Source organism: Lepidochelys olivacea (assembly GCF_965140295.1).
Source record: "Lepidochelys olivacea isolate rLepOli2 genome assembly, chromosome: 9".
Classification (NCBI taxonomy): domain Eukaryota; kingdom Metazoa; phylum Chordata; order Testudines; family Cheloniidae; genus Lepidochelys; species Lepidochelys olivacea.
This window is the reverse complement of record NC_140419.1, coordinates 48,640,589-48,657,402: the sequence shown is the minus strand read 5'-3', so window position 1 is coordinate 48,657,402 and position 16,814 is coordinate 48,640,589. Positions and strand designations below refer to the sequence as shown.

The following is a 16,814-nucleotide window of genomic DNA, read 5'->3' as shown; positions in this document are numbered from 1 at the left end:
CTGTAAATTGGTCTGTAATTCCAAACTAAAAATCAGGTCCAATTTTTCATAGGACTGGTAAACTATTACAGAAAGTTTGCGTGTGGGTTCAGTGACGTTGTATCTACAGTCACAGATCTATGTAAAAAGACTGAGCCTAACAAAGTAGAATGGACAAAGACATGTCTAGAGGGTTTTGATAAGGTAAAGAAAAATCTTGTCTGGAAAAATTTTTCTCGCTAGTCCAGCTTTTGACCAAGTGTTTGAACTGTGTACAGATGCTTCAGACACTGGGCTAGGATTTAAACGGATTTGATATGCAAACTGTATATAAAGGGAAAAGAAAAGATGGTGGAAGATGCCTTGTCCAGGAAAGAGGGCCCTGACCTGCTGCCTCCAGGTCAGCCAATAGCTAATCCTACCTCAGCTTTTTAAAGGAGGGAGGTGAGATGGAATGCACCTCTGTATTCACACCCTACAAGCTATTGTAATAATCTCTGTACAAAGTTTGACTTGTAAGGTATCATTTGAAAATTCTTAATTTGCTGGTCAGTATTGTCATGGTAAAAAACATGTGGCAACACTGTATGGGAAGTTACAAGACTCCCCTCTATGATGTTATTACACATGTTCCAAACCCCACAGCTCTGCCGAAGCAGAAGTCACGTCTGTCCTAAATAAAGGAAGGAACGTATGCTTGCCTTAATTTGCATTTAAGCAGTAAACAGGGTCATCAAGCAGAGTGGGAAAACAGGAAATTTGAACAGGCAAAAAAGCTGAATAGGGAACATTCTTCCACATAGACTTTTTGTCTCCTGGATCTAAACTGGAAATGTTTTTCAAGATAGGGACTGAAAGCAGAAAAAGGAGGGACAAACATCCCAGGGATTCCCCGCTCCTCTTCCAAGGTGCAGGACAGGGATGACACAGCCCCCCAACTAGTCTGGATTGTACTGCGGTATGTCCCACCTGGAATGTGGTAACTTGGGCTGTTTATTTATCTGTAGGGCCCTACCAAATTCACAGTCCATTTTGGTCAATTTCATAGTCATAAGATTTTAAAAATAATCAATGTCATGATTTCAGCTATTTCAGTGTTGTAATTGTAGGGATCCTGACCCAAAAAGGAGGTTTTTTTTGTTGCAAGGTTATTATAGGAGGGGTTGTGGTATTGCTACCCTTACTTCTGCACTGCTGCTGGCGGCAGCGCTGCCTGCCGTCAGAACTGAGATCCTGGTCAGCAGCTGATGCTCTCCAGTTGTCCAGATCTGAAGGCAGAGCTGCTGCCAGCAGCAGTGCAGAAGTAAGGCAGGCATGGTATGGTATTGCCACCCTTTCTTCTGCATTGCTGCTGGTGGCACGCTGTCTTCAGAGCTGGGCACCTGTCCAACAGCCACCACTCTCCGGATGTCCAGCTCTGAAGACAGAGCAGAAGTAAGGGTGACAATATTGCAACTCTCCCCTAAAATAACCTTGTGACCCCCCCCTGCAGTTCCCTTTTGGGTCAGGATCCCCAATTTGAGAAACACTGGTTTCCCCCATGAAATCTGTATAGTATAGAGTAGAAGCAGACAACAGACCAGATTTCATGGGGGGAGACCAGATTTCATGGTCCGTGATGCATTTTTCATGGCCGTGAATTTGGTAGAGCCCTATTTATTTGGCATAAATGTATGTCCAGACATATACGTGACAATAATTCTCTCTGAAGTTTATAAATAGGAAAATTGATTAAGCCTAAATTGGGTGGATTTGAGACTCAGTTTCCCAACTTCTAACCCCCACCAGGTCAGAAAATAAGGAAGAGAGAATGACCCTGTAGTCCAGTGGTTAAGGCACCCACCTGGGAGGTGGAAAATACTAGGATCAGTCACCGTGCTCCCATCACTATTTCATTGTTTATCCAAACTGGAATGGCATCAATAGAACAGACTTGTAGGGAATGTCCTCCACATCAGAATAGCCCAGAGCTCAGTGGTTAGAGCGTCCTCCTGAAAAACAGGAGATGCCTGTTCAAATTCTTTCACCTCTCCTTTGGCAGAGAGGGGGAATTGACCCTGCGTCTTGCACATCCCAGGCAAGTGCTCTAAATTACTGGGTTAAAAGTTATGAGGTGGGTACCACCTCCTCTTCTCCCTGCCTTCCCCTCCCGTGTGCATGGACTGAGGCAGGTGCCTAACTCATTCCCACAAGAAATGCCTTATGTGCCTAAGCTGCCTGACTCCAAGTAGCTTGTTTCCATTTGTAACTTAATAGCAGAGATAGGTGCCTCTCTCCAAGAGAGAGACGAGGCTTAGCATGTACCTGTATCATCATCTCCCACTGGCAGCTCAGGCAGCTCTCTGCCTAGTGTGCTGGCTTTTGTGGATCACATTCTAAAGCTCCTATCTCTCCCCATTCATTGTATAAGGAACCTAGGAGTCTAGCTCAGGCTATGGGGACTGCAGTGGTGTTCCTGTGATTTGCTAGGTATCATGCTGCGTAGTATTGCAATGCCTAAGTCCCTGTGTAGATCCAGGCCAGAGAGGTGATGCAACATGAACAAGATCACCCAACCTGCTAATGGTAGATCTAGAACAAAATGTAGGTCCCCTGAATCTTAGCTCAGCGCACTACCCCTTGGACCACACTGCATCTTCACCAGTTCACCAGTAGATATCTCAGTTCTCCTTGACACTGTAGAAGCGAGTGCATTCACAGCTTGGCACTGGTGAAAGTCATGCCAGATTTTCAGACTCTCAGTAGCAGTGGAGGAGACAGTCACCTTGGTGAATTTGTAAATCTTTATCACAAACTCCAGCCTATTGGAATGTTAAACCTTTTTATTTCTGAATCATCCCTGTACTCTACCTACATGGTTACTTGAGCTTTAAGTGGAAGGAGTGTAATTCACCTGAAATGTGTCTTTGAATCATGGCAAAGACATTGCTGTTCTCTAATGAGAAAGCCTGTAATAGTTCAAAATTCCCAGACTCAAATGACAACTCATCAGATTTACTGCAAACATCACACACAAATCTCCTTTGCCCTGAGACCTAAGCCTGAACATGAGCAATAGCCACATGGAGTCTGGAGAGGGAGTTGCGGCTTAAAGTGAAAGCTGCCTTTCAACCTTATCTACGGGAATGTTCTGTGATGACCGGCCAGATGCTATTTTAAAATGATGTATGGCGAAGAGGATGCTCACCACACACACATGACTTTGAATAGTTTATTAAAGGAAAGGTGAAGCATCAGTTTTAAATTGTACAAAAGGAAAAAAAAAACCTCATATTGTAAATGTACAATTTACAGAATGACTAGCAAAACCAATCAAGGAGACACTCTCAATACAAAAAACCTATTGACTGCGAACTGAACTGGAAACCCATTGGAGGGGCCGTCCAAGTGACCTTTGTTATGTTATACAGTAGTTTACAATCTATAACTCAGGGTTCAGTTTTCCACACAGAGGACTGCGAAGCACGAGGTTTGTCTGTGACTATGACTCAAACCATGCAGCATTTATTATGCTACTATGCTCACAGAACTACAGTGCTGACATGATAATGCAGCCATTCCTGCCCACCCTCTATCCCCTGGGGGTAACTTGCACCCTGGTTATAAAGAAATGATCCAGCAACCTCAGAGGCTGTTACAATAGTCCCCCATCTACACTTGAGGAATGGCTGAATTACCGAGTTAAACATTTTTGGCAACCAAGACTTTCTGAGAACTGTACACATTGAGAAAAATCTCAGCTGTTAAAAGAATGAAAAGAATGATTTGTTTTTACATTAGTTGTTTTTTCCTCCCCAAAGATAAGTACTAGGTGTACATGATGGTTTTTTCCAAATGACCTTGTAAAAGAGAAAGCTCCATGATAATTTTGCAGTTGCTAATAAAAGCAACTCTAAACCTGCTGTGCTTGAAGTGGGTCAATACGCTTTGTATCTCAAATGCTAACATTCAAACTCAGAAAGGAAGATTAACGTTTTGGTGCTGATTTTCAGAGGTCCTTTAGTCAGTGGGAGTTGTGGGTGGTCAGCACCTCTGAATGTCAGGCCAGTTTTAAACTACAGTAGCAGCTACTAGGCAGAGTCATAAAATCTAAGCATAATGAGATTCCAAATCATTGAAGACACTGAAAATCTCTTATTACAATGAATTAGCTGAGAACTTTTTGGGTTTTTTTTACTTTTTTGAAAAATTGTATTTTTTCAAAGAATTACTCTTAATATGCACAGTTAACACTGAAAATGTAGCTGTATTCCATTGTAAGCTTAAGAACTTCACCATCTAAGCACAAATTTCTATGCAGCACGTACAGTACTTCTAACTGGCAAAATTAATTTACAAAAATAGCACAAAAGGGTATTTGCGGCATGGAAAGTAGACATTTTTATATGGTACAGTTAAAATTGCTTTTAGAATGCTAAAGCGATTCCTTTTCTCCCCCCTTGATCTATTTTATATAGGAAAGTTGCTGTTTATGTACCTTGGATTGGCAGGGCATGAAATAGGTAGTAAAAACAGCAAAGTGACTACTTGAGAACCATTTGTGTGTTTTACTGAGAATACTTTATTTGCTGGTATAAGTTGCTAAAAATGCACAGAGCAAGTACCAATAGAAAATGTACTGTTTTTGTGTCCCCATGTGCTATATAAAATGAATGTTACACAGCATCTGTTGGAAAAGTGGCTTCATGGACATCTCTTATTTTATGCCCCATTATAAATAAAAATAAATCTTCTCAAGAGTATAAAATCTGGGTTTATCATATCAGAATCTGACTTTTTTGGCAGAGATGCACTTCATTAGATTTCTAACCTCTTTTGTAAGAGTGTTCTGCTCTTTTCAATGCCTATGAGAGGATATACACGTACCATACTGTTAATCAAATCCAGTGTGTTTAAAAACACATTTCTGCAGCCAGGATGACCTGCTTATAGCATCATTGCTAGTCAGTCACTGACAGGCATAGGTTTAATAAAAATGGCTAGCTTTTAAAACATAAAAAGGCAAATGTTAAAACAGTTTTAAATTGTACAGCAGAAAAATAAAGTTAAAAAGTTTTTTGTTTTCATTCAATGTTTTCAGAAAACATGTGTAGAACAGTGTTTATTTTGACAGCTGTCTTAACAATTTAAAACTCCCTTCCCATCCAGGAAAAAAACCATCTGTATAAGGACAGTCAAGAACAGGGATACAAACGATTCTTTTAGGTCAGCCTTTCTGAGGTGATTGGATTGGCCAACATTCCTTTGTATCATTAAGAAGGTCCTCTTCTCCTCTTTCACTACAAAATGGGATTGACTGTAATCATTTGGTTAAAAATCAAACCATATCACATCAAAAATGTGGTTTTCATACAAGCTATCACAGTATATAGGCCTCTAGCTCTAAACAATAGAGTTCCAAATTTGTAAAACGTCTTCCCCAGACTTCAGAACATAGGCATTCCAAATCCCTAGAAAAATGATTAAAAAACATCAGTTAACTTTGGAGGTAAAATAAAAAGCCCTCAAACAAATGGAAAACAGTGCTAAGTAAAATCTTACTGAATCGTCCTCAATGATAGCTGCAGAGTCAAAGAAGTCCGGCCTCAATTCAGCTCGTTCTCGTCGGTTTCTTGAAGGTGGCTGGAAGAAGAAGTCATTTATTGAATTGTTCCCTGTATTCAGGTAGGAACAGTTCCTCATTTAGAGTAACATACTATGTTCATGTCACTTAAAAGAAATATATGTACAGGATACACACAATGTACAGAAGCATGTTAGTGGCTTCCTCTGGTGAGTTGGGTTTGGCAAGGATTTCTAGATACTAAAGCCACATCTACACTATAGGCACTATTGCAGCACAACTATGGTACTGTAGTGAATTCTTCCATCAACCTCGCTGCATCTTCACCAGGGGTTAGGTTGGGATAGCTACAGTGTGTAGGGGTATGAATCTTTCATACCCTGGAGCACCATAGCTATGTTGACCTAACTGCTAAGCTTAGACCAGGCCTAATATAGGCCCCAGTGCAGGAAAGTACTCAAGCACACACTTATCTTCAAGTATGTGCTTAACTCCAGTTATTTCCAATGGGATTTAAGCATGTGCTTAACTTTAAGCACTTGCTTATGTGCCCTTCCTGAATAGGGATGCTTTCCAGAATCAGGGCCATAGACTGGGCTTCATGAAACTCTCTGGTACTCTTCACTTCTAAGATTTACCTTTCTCATGCCAGTCCAGCTTTGAAATTGGAATGCACCTACAGTAAATAAATCAGACTTTCGAAAAAGGTCTCAATACAGTGTAGTCTGTGTTAGGGAATATTTGTTCCCTTTGGGCTTCATCCTACACTATTCAAGTCAATGGGAGTTTTCAATTGATCTGAATGGGACCTGGATCAAATCCTTTGCCTCCTCTCTTATTGGATTACCCATAAAAAAGTGATTTTTATTATTATTATTTTTTAAAAAAGGATACGAGTGCTAATAACAGCTGAGCCTTTGAGGCAGCAACTGAATTGTTAGTGACATCCTTGCAGAAAAGCAGAGCTCTTAGGACCCAATCTTACAATATGTTGAGCACTCAAAGTTAGACACCTAACTTCAAACACCCAAGATTGAAAATTTGGCCTATGATTATTTAGGATGGATAGGATAAAAGGAGCTTGGCTGAAGTATGCAAAATGCTAAAGATAGTACAGTGAAAGCTGATCAGTCCTTCCTTTTCCACATTTCACATAATACGAAGCAACCACATTCAAAATTAAAATGACAGTAAATTCAGAACCAATAAAAGGAAATACTAGGCAGTATGTAGCCAGCCAGTACTGTGACAAGAGGTCACTGAGGCAAATGCAGTTATTGGATTTTAAAAAAGACCATTTGGACAACTGAGGCACTTGTACTGCTACTACTATGAATAATTAGCCACCCATCAAAACAATACAAGGGAAATGACATCTCATGCTTTGGGGTATAAACAGATCTGTTAGGAAAGAATGTTCTCACAACTGGCGAGGTGTATTATGGTGAGTTTTTTTTTACCTTCTTCAAGCACCAGGTACTTGTTACTACCTAGACTAGGACACTACACTGGAAGGAGCTGTGGCTGAGTAATAGTTCCTGTGTTTCTACAATCAGGAGATCAGTGGGGTCCGTACTTACAGTTGATGGCCCTCCAATCATCTCCCTCAATCAGGTGCTCAAAAAACTAGAAGGCAGGCAGATCATTTTGGGAAGCTGTTTTTGTAGTTTCTTACCCTCTAACTATCCTGACCCATTTAAAACTTGTTATTAATATTCAGGCCTTACTGACCAGATCAATGACCATGGTGTCTTCAAACTCCTCATTCATATCCTCTAGCTGACCTCGTGAGGACATCATTACATCTTCAAAGATGGGCTCAGCATCATCCTCCATTAGACCCCGTCTGATTATTAAAGAGAAAACATTATCAAGGCATTTAACACTTCCAACCATGGTTTTTTCTTCTCCTTTTTTAAAATTTTTAATTACAAACAACCAGCCTTCCACTCTTTGGGCTGAACATTAATACTTTAGGCTGAAAACAAAAATAACCCATTTATCATGTTAGCTACTGAATGGAGATCTCAGATGTCAAAATAACTTAACACTCTTTGAAAGATTAAGATAAACAGTCCTATATAAGCGCATTGCAAACATTTAAGAAGAGGTTACCCACTTTCTGCAGTAACTCTGGTTCTTTGAGATGTGTATCCCTATGGATGCTCCACTTCAGGTGCACCTGCGCCTCTTGAGTCCTTGACTGAAGATTTTCAGTTAGCAGTGTCTTTTTGGCCCACACATGCGCCCTATGCCACCTCATGCTGAACACTGAGACGATATAGGGGCATGCGGGCAAACCACCCTCAGTTTCTTCTCCACCCATGTCCCATAGAGAACAGTCTAAAGCAGAGGGAAGGGAGGGTGGTAGTGGAGCACTCATCAGGGGACACATTTTGAAGAATTGCAGTTACTACACAAAGTGAGTAACCTCCTCTTCTTCAAGTACTATGGGTGCTCCGCTTCAGGTGACTTCTGAGCAGTATCCCCAGAAGGAGCAAGGAGTTTAGGAAGTGAGTGCAGAACTGAAGATACTTGCAATACCAAGTGCCTCATCAGATCTGGTGGCATGGATCAGGGCTTGATGTTTCAAAAATGTATGTATTGAAGCCCATGTAGCCACCCTACATATATCAGATACTGAACATTCTTAAGTAATGCTGTAGATGTTACCTGCGTTCTGGTCCCATGTGCTATCACCTTTGGGAGGGATGAATGCCTGCAGCATCATGGCAAGTGATAAGACATTGAGATATCCATCTTGATAGTCTCTGAGGAGAGATTGTGGAGCTCTTGGATCTACCAGTGAAGGAGATGAAGAGCCTAGGTGACTTTCTAAATTGCTCGGTCCTATCTAAGTAGAAAGCCAAAGTTCTTCTAACATCCAGGGTATGAAAATAGGATTCCTGCAGGGTCACCAAAGCACCAATCTCCGTGACACTACTGGCTGATGTGATGGCTACTAAATAGGCTAAAGATAAATGGAACAGAGAGCTGATTGCCGTTTGAACCTATCGCAGTATCAAAATACCCAGTTGAGGTCCCAGGTTGCAGTGGGGTCCCTAATCTGGGAATAGAGATTCCTCAAGCTCTTAATGAACCTAGGTACAGGGTGAGCAAAAATCCTTCTACCAGAGGAAGAAAGGCTGATATTGTGGCCAAATGAACCTTAACTGAAATAACTGATAACCCTGATTTCTTCAGATCCAAGAGGTAATCCAGGATGGCTGAAAGTGTCTTCAACTCAGGCAGGCGGCAGTGAGGACAACATCAAAGGAAGAATCTCTTCCATTTCTGCAGGTAAATAGCATGAGTTGACCTCTTTCTACTATTCAGTAACACCTGTTGTACTTCTATAGAGCAGGAGAATACTAACCCCATGAACCATTGAGGACCCACGCCCTGAGGTGGAGAACTACTAGGTTGGGATGAAACACATGACTGGCATCCTTCGACAAGAGATGAAGAATGGTTGGAAGCCTGAATTATGGTTGGACACACAGGTGAAGTCGGTAAAAGAACCAAGCTCGTCTTGGCCAGGTAGGCACTATTAGTATAACTTTGGCTCTGTCCTGTCTGATCCTGTTCATCAAGCTTAGTATCAGTGGCGTTGGCGCAAACACGTAGAATACATTCTTCCAAGAGAGAAGAAAGGTGTTTCCCAGGGATTGGTGGCCTATACCCACTCTTGAGCAGAAGAGAGGGCACTTCCTATTTCTGGAGGTGGCGCAGAGATCTATCATCTTTGGAATATGCTGTGGAGAACATGGGTGTCTAGCTCCCCTTCATGGTCCTGTGAGAAGTGCCTCTTGAGGACATTGGCTGTGGTGTTCTGAACACTTGGGAGGCAGACTGCTGAAATTTGGATGTGATAAGTTATGCACTAGTTCCATAGTTTCATGGCTTTGGCATATAGGGAGAGGGATCTTGCTCCTCCCTGCTGTTAATATAGAATGTACAGGATACGTTGTCCATCATGACCCTCATTGATTCACCCTTGATGAGGGGTAGGAAATGAAGGCAAACCCTCCTGACAGCCCTGATCTTCAATAGATTGATGTGGAGACTGGTTTCCTGAGTTGTCCATCTGCCCCGAGTTGTGAGGGTGCTGAGGTCGGCTCCCCATTCCAGAAGTGATGTGTCTGTTAAAGTCACTGATGAATCTCAGCGACAGAAAGGAACACCTGAACAGAGGTTGAGTTGATCTTTCCACCAGTCTAGGGACTTTTTTACTTGTAGAGGAACCATCACCTGTCTGTACAAGATGTCTCTGAACCAACCCTGGAAGCAGCAGAGGCGTAGCCTTGAGTGATTGATCACAAAGGTGTAAGGTGCCCTGTGTCCCAGGAGCTCGACAGTTCCTTATTGTGGTCCAAGGGCTCCCTTTAATTGCCTACACCAGACCTGACAAAGTTACAAATCTGTCTAAGGGAAGGTAGGGTCAGGCTGTTAATGAGTTTAGATGCACCCCTATAAACTCTATCTTCTGTACAGGGGTTAACATGGATATTTTTACGTTAAGTTGCAGACCCAACTCCTGAAACAGAGCAAGGGCTATCTGGGTGGAAGATAGCACTGCTTCACAAGAACAGCCCTTGAGTAGCCAGTTGTTGAAGTACAGGAAGACTAGGATCGCTTTTTGTTGGAGGTAAGCAGCCACTCCCACCAAGACCTTTGAGAACACCCTTGGGACTGAGGAAAGACCAAAAGAGAGCACTTGGTACTGTACATGATCCTGGCCTATACTGAAGTGTAGGTAGCTCCTGTGTGATGGGTGAATCATTGTACAAAAATAGGTATCTTGTAGTTAGAGGGCTGATGATCAATCCCCTTTCTCTAGTGAAAGAAAAAGAGGACTTTTTACTTACCTGTAACTGGAGGTTCTTCAAGACGTGTGGTCCCTATTTGTAATCCACTGAGGCTTATAAACATGCGCCATGAGTCCAGAGCCGGAGATTTTTAAAGCAGTAGTGTCCACTGGTACGCACATGCACCCTTGCTCTGCCTTATGGTTTTGTCTGAGGCGATAAAGGGCGGGGCGGACCAACCACATTCTCAGTTCCTTCTCCACTGCAAATGAAACAGATCCGCAGTAGAGGGGAAGGAGAGCGGGACTGGAATACAGATAGGGACCACACATCTTGAAGAACCTCCAGTTATAGTTAAGTAACAGCCTCTTCTTCTTTGAACGATGGTCCCTACTGTATTCCACTGAGGGTGATTAACAACCACCACCTAGTTAGGACAAGGGTATGAGGAAGATGATGGAACTGTGAAATGGAGAACAGCCATGCCAAACGAGGCATCCGTTGCAGTCTCATACTAAGGCATAATGGGAAGAGAAGGTACGTACCGAACTTCACATGGCCCCCTACATATGTCTGTAAGTGGTACATCATGAAGCATGGCTGTAGTTGATGCTTGTGCCCTTGTGGAGTGGGTTCATACCCCAAGGGGTGGAGACAGTCCTGACAACTGATAGAGCATAATACACCCCGAAAACCACTTAGAGATCCTTTGAGTGGAGATCACTTGCCCCTTAATCTTTTCCACTAGAGCAATAGAGTCTAGGGGACTTCCTGAATTATCTCGTCCTATGCAAGTAGAAGGCCAGGATCCTGTGGACACTGAGGGAGTGAAGGTGCCGTTCTTCCGTTGAGGTGTGAGGCTTCAGAAAGAAAGCAGGTAAGTGTATGGGATGGTTGAGATGAAAGCAGGATACCACCTTTGGCAGAAACTTGGGGTGCAAGTGCAGTGAAACCTTGTCCTTATGGAATGTGGCAAAGGGGGGGGGTTCTGCCATCATGGCCCCCTGTTCGCCTACCCTTCTCACGGAAGTAATAACTACCAGGAAGATGACCTTCATGGAAAGGAGAGACAGGGTGCAGTAGGCCATAGATTCAAATGATGATTTCATCAACACCAAGAGGACAAGACTGATGTCCCATTGGGGAGAAATGGGTTGAACAGGTGGATAAGTTCATAAGAGGCCCTTCCAAAATGTGGTAATCAAGGGGTGTGTAAAGACAGAGTGCCCCTCCATGAAGGGTGGTGGTGGTGCAAGGCACTGATAGCAGCTATGTGCACCTTGATGGAGTTGAGAGAGAGTCCTGACGCCTTCAGGGACAGGAGGTAGTCCAGAATAAGAGGGATGTCTACATCCTCAGAGGCAAGACCCCTCTGCTGGGCCCATAAGGTGAAACACTTCCACTTGGCCCTATAGGACCACGTCACTGACTCATTTCTGCTACTTGAAATGATGTCTTGTACTGCTCTAGCGAAGATGTCCACCCAAAAACCAAACTCATAGGTGAAATGGCAAGATCAGATATCCTGATCAACAGACACCATGGTGTGTGAGGAGTTCCAGGGAAACTACCAGCAGAAGTGGGGGATGCACTGACATAGTGAAGGAGGGGAACCCAGAACTGGCAAGGCCAGAAAAGGGTGATCACAATGGTCGTTGTTCTCTCCTGCTGGATCTTGTGTAGGACACATGGCAGGAGCAATAGGGGAGGAAAGGAATAATTGATCTGTTTCAACCAGTGTATGACTAGGGCATCACCTTGGGAGAGGGTGCCAACCCCTCCACCCTCACTGTGAGCAGTACTGTGGGCATTTGATGTTGGCGTTGGAAGTGAAGAGGTCTCTGGTTGGAGTCCCACAGAGGTTGAAAATGTATGCGACCATGGTGCTGTGGAGTTCCTATTCATGATCGGATACAAATTTCCTGCTGAGAGAGTCCACAATTATGTTTGGAGACCCGGGAAGATATGCTGCTGACAATGCACCAATCCCCAAAATGAACTACTTCTGCACAATGTGCTGGCGACCTCATGGCCCCTTGTTTCTTGATGCTGTAAATGGTGGTGGTGTTGTCTGACATGATGAGAACATGAAAGAAGTGAAAGGATAGGAGAAATGTACAATATGCTCTCTGCATGGCCTGAAGTTCCAGGATGTTGATGTGCATCCAGGATTCTTGAGCAGTCCAAGTCGCATGTCATGTGATTGCTCATGTGGGCACCCAATCCAGCAAGCGATGCATCAGTAAAGAGCATCATGTTCAAGGAGGACGGAAGGAACGGTATTCTGGTGCAGACTTGACCTGAGGGGAAGAGAACCTTGGGTGGTACTGTCTGTAGGAAGTCTATGGTATGGTGCGTGGGAAAATAGGCCCTCAGGAGCCACAGCTGCAGGCAGTGAAAGCGAAGACAAGTGAAGGTGATAACATACGTACAGGCCAAGAAGGGAAAGGCAACCCCTGGCAAGAACAGAAGGAATGGAGACCACCATCAATAAGTTCTTGGAGGGTCTGGAATCTGTCCTCTGGTAGATAGGCATGCACCAATACTGAATCCATGCAGGCCCCTATGAATTCTAGGGACTGAGTGAGTATCAAAGTCAATTTTTCAATATTTATGCTCACCCCCTGGGCGGAGAGGAGTATGAGCAGCACAGAGGTCGAGGCTCGAACCTCCCGTTTGGATAATGCTGCTAGCAGCCAGTCATCAAGATAAGGGAATATAAGGACACCCTGATTCCAGAGGTGGGCTGCTACCACAGAGAAAACTTTGGTGAAGATCTGTGGAGCAGTACTGAGTCGAACAGCAGAATCCTGTATTGGAAGTGTTGAGGACCTGCCATGAATATCAAGAAACATCTGTGGGTAGGATGGATAGCTACATGAAAGTAAGCATCCTGCATATCGAGAGCCATAAACCACGTCTTTTTCTAGCGAAGGTATGATGACTGCTAGGATGACCATATGAAACTTTGGCTTGAGTATGAAGTGGTTGAGACAATGGAGGTATAAGATCAGTCTCCACCTGCCTTCTTCTTGGGAACCAGGAAATACATGGACTAGAACCCTGTGCTTTGATAGGTCATAGGCATCGGTTTTATTGCTCCCCTTTCAGTAGGGAGTCCACTTCTAAGGCAAGGATACTGTCATGAGAGTGGCTTCTGAGGCAGGGCTGGGGTGGGCGACGTGGATGAGGTAGCATTGTGTACTTGATTGTATAGCCACACTGAATGACATCCAGAACCACTTGCCCATTATTATTATGCTCCAAGCTGATAAAAAGAGTGCTAGATGCCCCTGTAAGGGGGTGGGTTGGGTGTATGGCAAGAGGCAAGTTGCTTGGCGGCTCTCTAGATGCACTCAGAAATATTGCTTCTGTGAAGACTGAGTAGGAGATGCTGAAGACTATGATGATGAACAGAGAGGACGGGGCTGTTGGATCTTCTGTCATATGCAAGGAAGCTCATAGGGCTGCTGATGGAAGAAGTGAGGAATTCTGAATTGCTCCGTCAGTGGCAGGTGGTAGAGCTTGCACTTGGCTGCTGGTGTGGAGATACCCAGCAACTGAAGAGTGGCTCTGGAACCCTTACGTGAGTGGAGGGAATTGCCTGTCTTCTGATTGAAGAGAGGAGACTTATTGAAAGGGAGGTCCTCTATGGTGTTTTATACTTTCCTTGAGAAACAAGAATGTAGTCACAATTTCCTCCTCATGACAATTCCCTTAGCCATCTTGCACGAAGCAGTGTCTGCTGCGTCCACTGCAGCCTGGAGTGCCGTCCTCAAGAACAGTTTCCCTTCCACTAAGATCGCCTAGAAGCGGGCACAATCCTGCTGAGGAAGCTTGTCTGCAAAGTCTGTCAACTTGCTGTAGGTAAGGAAGTTGTATTTAGCTAATAGAATCAAGTAATTGGAGATTTCAAATTGAAGGCTGGCAGAGGAGAAGACCTTGAAACCCAGGTCTAGTTGTTTGCCCTCCTTGTCTGCTGAGGTGGAGTGTGGGTGCTGTTGCTGGGTCTGCTCCGTCGCCACCTATATAATGAGGGAATTGGGTGGGAGGTGAGAGAACAGGAACTCAGACCCCTTCACAGGTACATAGTACCTCTTCTCTGCCCCCCTGGGGTGGGTGCGCAAGTGGCCGGAGTATGCCAGACAGTCTGGGCTGGTTGCAGAATGGCATCAGTTGGTAGAGCCACTCTGGTCAGTAATGAGGCATGCAAGATGTCAAGCAGCTGGTGTTGTTTTTCCTATACTTCCTCCAGTGGGATGTGGAGGTGTTCAGCCACTCTGCTTAAAAGGTCCTGGAACTGGCGGTAGTAATCTGATGGTGAGGAGGGAGCCGAAGACACTGCAATATTCAAGGCTGACAAAGAGAAACTCTCTGGTTCCAGTGGTATCATTGGAGTTAGGCTCCAATGCGTGAACGCGTACTCAATAACAGTTGAAGAAACCAGATGGGGGACTCCTCACAAGCTGAGTGGGAAGGTTCCGAATGCGGATACTGGGGTCAGGTCCCCCAGTACAGCCAACAAGGTGGATCCAATAGTTGCTGCGGAAGGCCCCCAGAAGTGGGGTACCAATGATTCCTTTGCTGGAGAAAGGGAGAGCACTGCCAGTGAGTCGGCGGTACCTTCAGATAGTTATATTGACGGTACAGGAGGGGCAGATCCTGTGCTTTATCTGAGTCCTCCGATGCTGAAAGTCAGAGCCTGGTTCCAACGGTGGTACCTTCAGAAACATTGGAACTGCAGGAGGTGTAAGGGAGCAGGAAGGAACATGATCTTGACAGCATACCCCCTTAAGTGGCGACTGAACCTGAAGACATGGAGACATCACCTCCTCCAAGACAAAGAGTTCATGAGGCTCAGGAGCCAACTCAAATGTCAGTGGTACACGCTCTGCAGTCAGAACTGGAGCTGGAACGGAGGACTGAGGGTTCCCTTGACTTTAGTGGTGCGGATCTGGAAGGGATGTCTGACTTGGTGGACAGAATTGGTGGGTCCGGCATTGTGTGTGACTCCATGGCTGGAAATTGTGGACAGTGCAGTTTCCTTTTTGGGCCTGGAGGAAGATTTACTGCCATGCTTTCTTGCCTCATGACTAGGCCCCAGCATGGGATCCCATAGCACTGGTACCAGTGAAACCAGACTGGGTCTCTGTGGTATGAGGTGTGCTCCTAGATCGCTCAGGCCGTTGTACGGGGATGGGGGGAAGGTTTCCCCGGCCTGGATTCTACTGTGGCCTCATGGTGACCACCATGAGGTGCTCCTTGAGGTACAAACTGACCTTCCCAGGTGTGGAAGGAGTGGCTTGGGAAGGAGAGGAAGATACTGCACCCGGATGCAATGTGGGCTTCTCCCAAGCAGTAAAGGCAGTGTTGGTGCTCATCACTGATGGAGAACAAGCAAGGGCCAGAGGCACAGATCTTGAACCCCAGCATCTTCAGCATAATCCAATACCCAGGTATGTGTGCTGGGAAGGGTGATGGGGAAAGCAGACCGGTAAACAGCATCCTGAAGTCTGTAAAAATCCTAAAAACTACTACTAACATTAAACTACTGCAAAAACAACAAAAATACTAACTATATACAAGCATAAAACAGTCTTTTTTCTGTGTTTTAGAAAGAGCATCACAAGAGACAAGAGAACAGCAGAGGCTCCGACTCGGGCCATGCGGCAGAGATAAGGAACTGAGGCCACAGTCGGTTCGCCCCACCCTTTAGCACCTCTGACAAAAGTATGAGATGGAGCAAGGGTGCATGAACGGACCAACAGACCCTAATAACCCATTTGCCTGTAGTGATCCTCCCCCAAGCATGTTGGAAATAGGCAAAGTTCTTCCAAAGAGGGGGGAAGAAGGGCCAATGGGAGCAGCTGTAAAATTAGATGTGAGGGAGGATTCAAACTCCTGACCAACTCATCTAAACTGTTGCTTCAAAGATGATTGGGTGGTTGTGGAGGGTAGTTGGGCAGCCCTCTTTCTATGAAATCTGTGTCTTTTCCTTGGTGGTTCGGAAGCTCTATGGAATCCAGAAAATCCAGGACACAATCTCTGGGAAGTCTGTGACTTACTAAATCTTTTCTTATTTGTAGATGTATATATACTCAGGGATTGTAAAGTAGCCCTAGAATCCTTCAGCATGTCCAAGGACTCATCTGTGGTCCCTGAGAAAAGCTTATAACCATCAAAGGGGATGTCCTCCAAAGTGTTCTGTACTTCTCTCTGAAACTCCAAGAGTTGGAGCCATGATGCCCTGCACATAACTCCATCATGGAGATGGACCTGGCAGCAGTGTCCGCAGCATCTAAGGATGCTTGAAGAGCAGTTCTGGCCAATAATTCACCTTCAGAGATGATGGACTGGAACTGCTCCCTATATTCCTGTGTCAGATGTTCAATAAAAGCTGTGAATTTGTAAAATTATATTTGGCCATGACTGCCTGATAATTCACGATCCTGAATTGTAGGATT

The 16,814-nt window shown here is 44.5% G+C and overlaps 1 protein-coding gene and 1 long non-coding RNA gene across 6 annotated transcripts in view; one reads left to right on the top strand and one right to left on the bottom strand.

The window, feature by feature from the left end:
- Positions 1-3,176: 3,176 nt before the first annotated feature.
- The window catches only part of STAG1 (STAG1 cohesin complex component), a 381,779-nt gene continuing 368,141 nt past the window's right edge, over positions 3,177-16,814 (bottom strand). For all 5 annotated transcript variants that reach the window (XM_084638723.1, XM_084638721.1, XM_084638725.1 and 2 more), the window contains 3 exons: positions 7,274-7,388; positions 5,521-5,601; positions 3,177-5,429 (listed from right to left, as the gene is read on the bottom strand). In XM_084638723.1, coding sequence (XP_084494849.1) covers positions 5,406-5,429; positions 5,521-5,601; positions 7,274-7,388 — 220 coding nt within the window. In that variant the 3' untranslated portion in view covers positions 3,177-5,405. The remainder of the gene's footprint in view (positions 5,430-5,520; positions 5,602-7,273; positions 7,389-16,814) is intronic.
- Positions 7,543-16,670, top strand: LOC311526064. The gene is made up of 4 exons (XR_014712944.1): positions 7,543-9,082; positions 10,065-10,190; positions 11,099-11,227; positions 15,966-16,670. It is a non-coding gene; the product is annotated as an uncharacterized lncRNA (long non-coding RNA).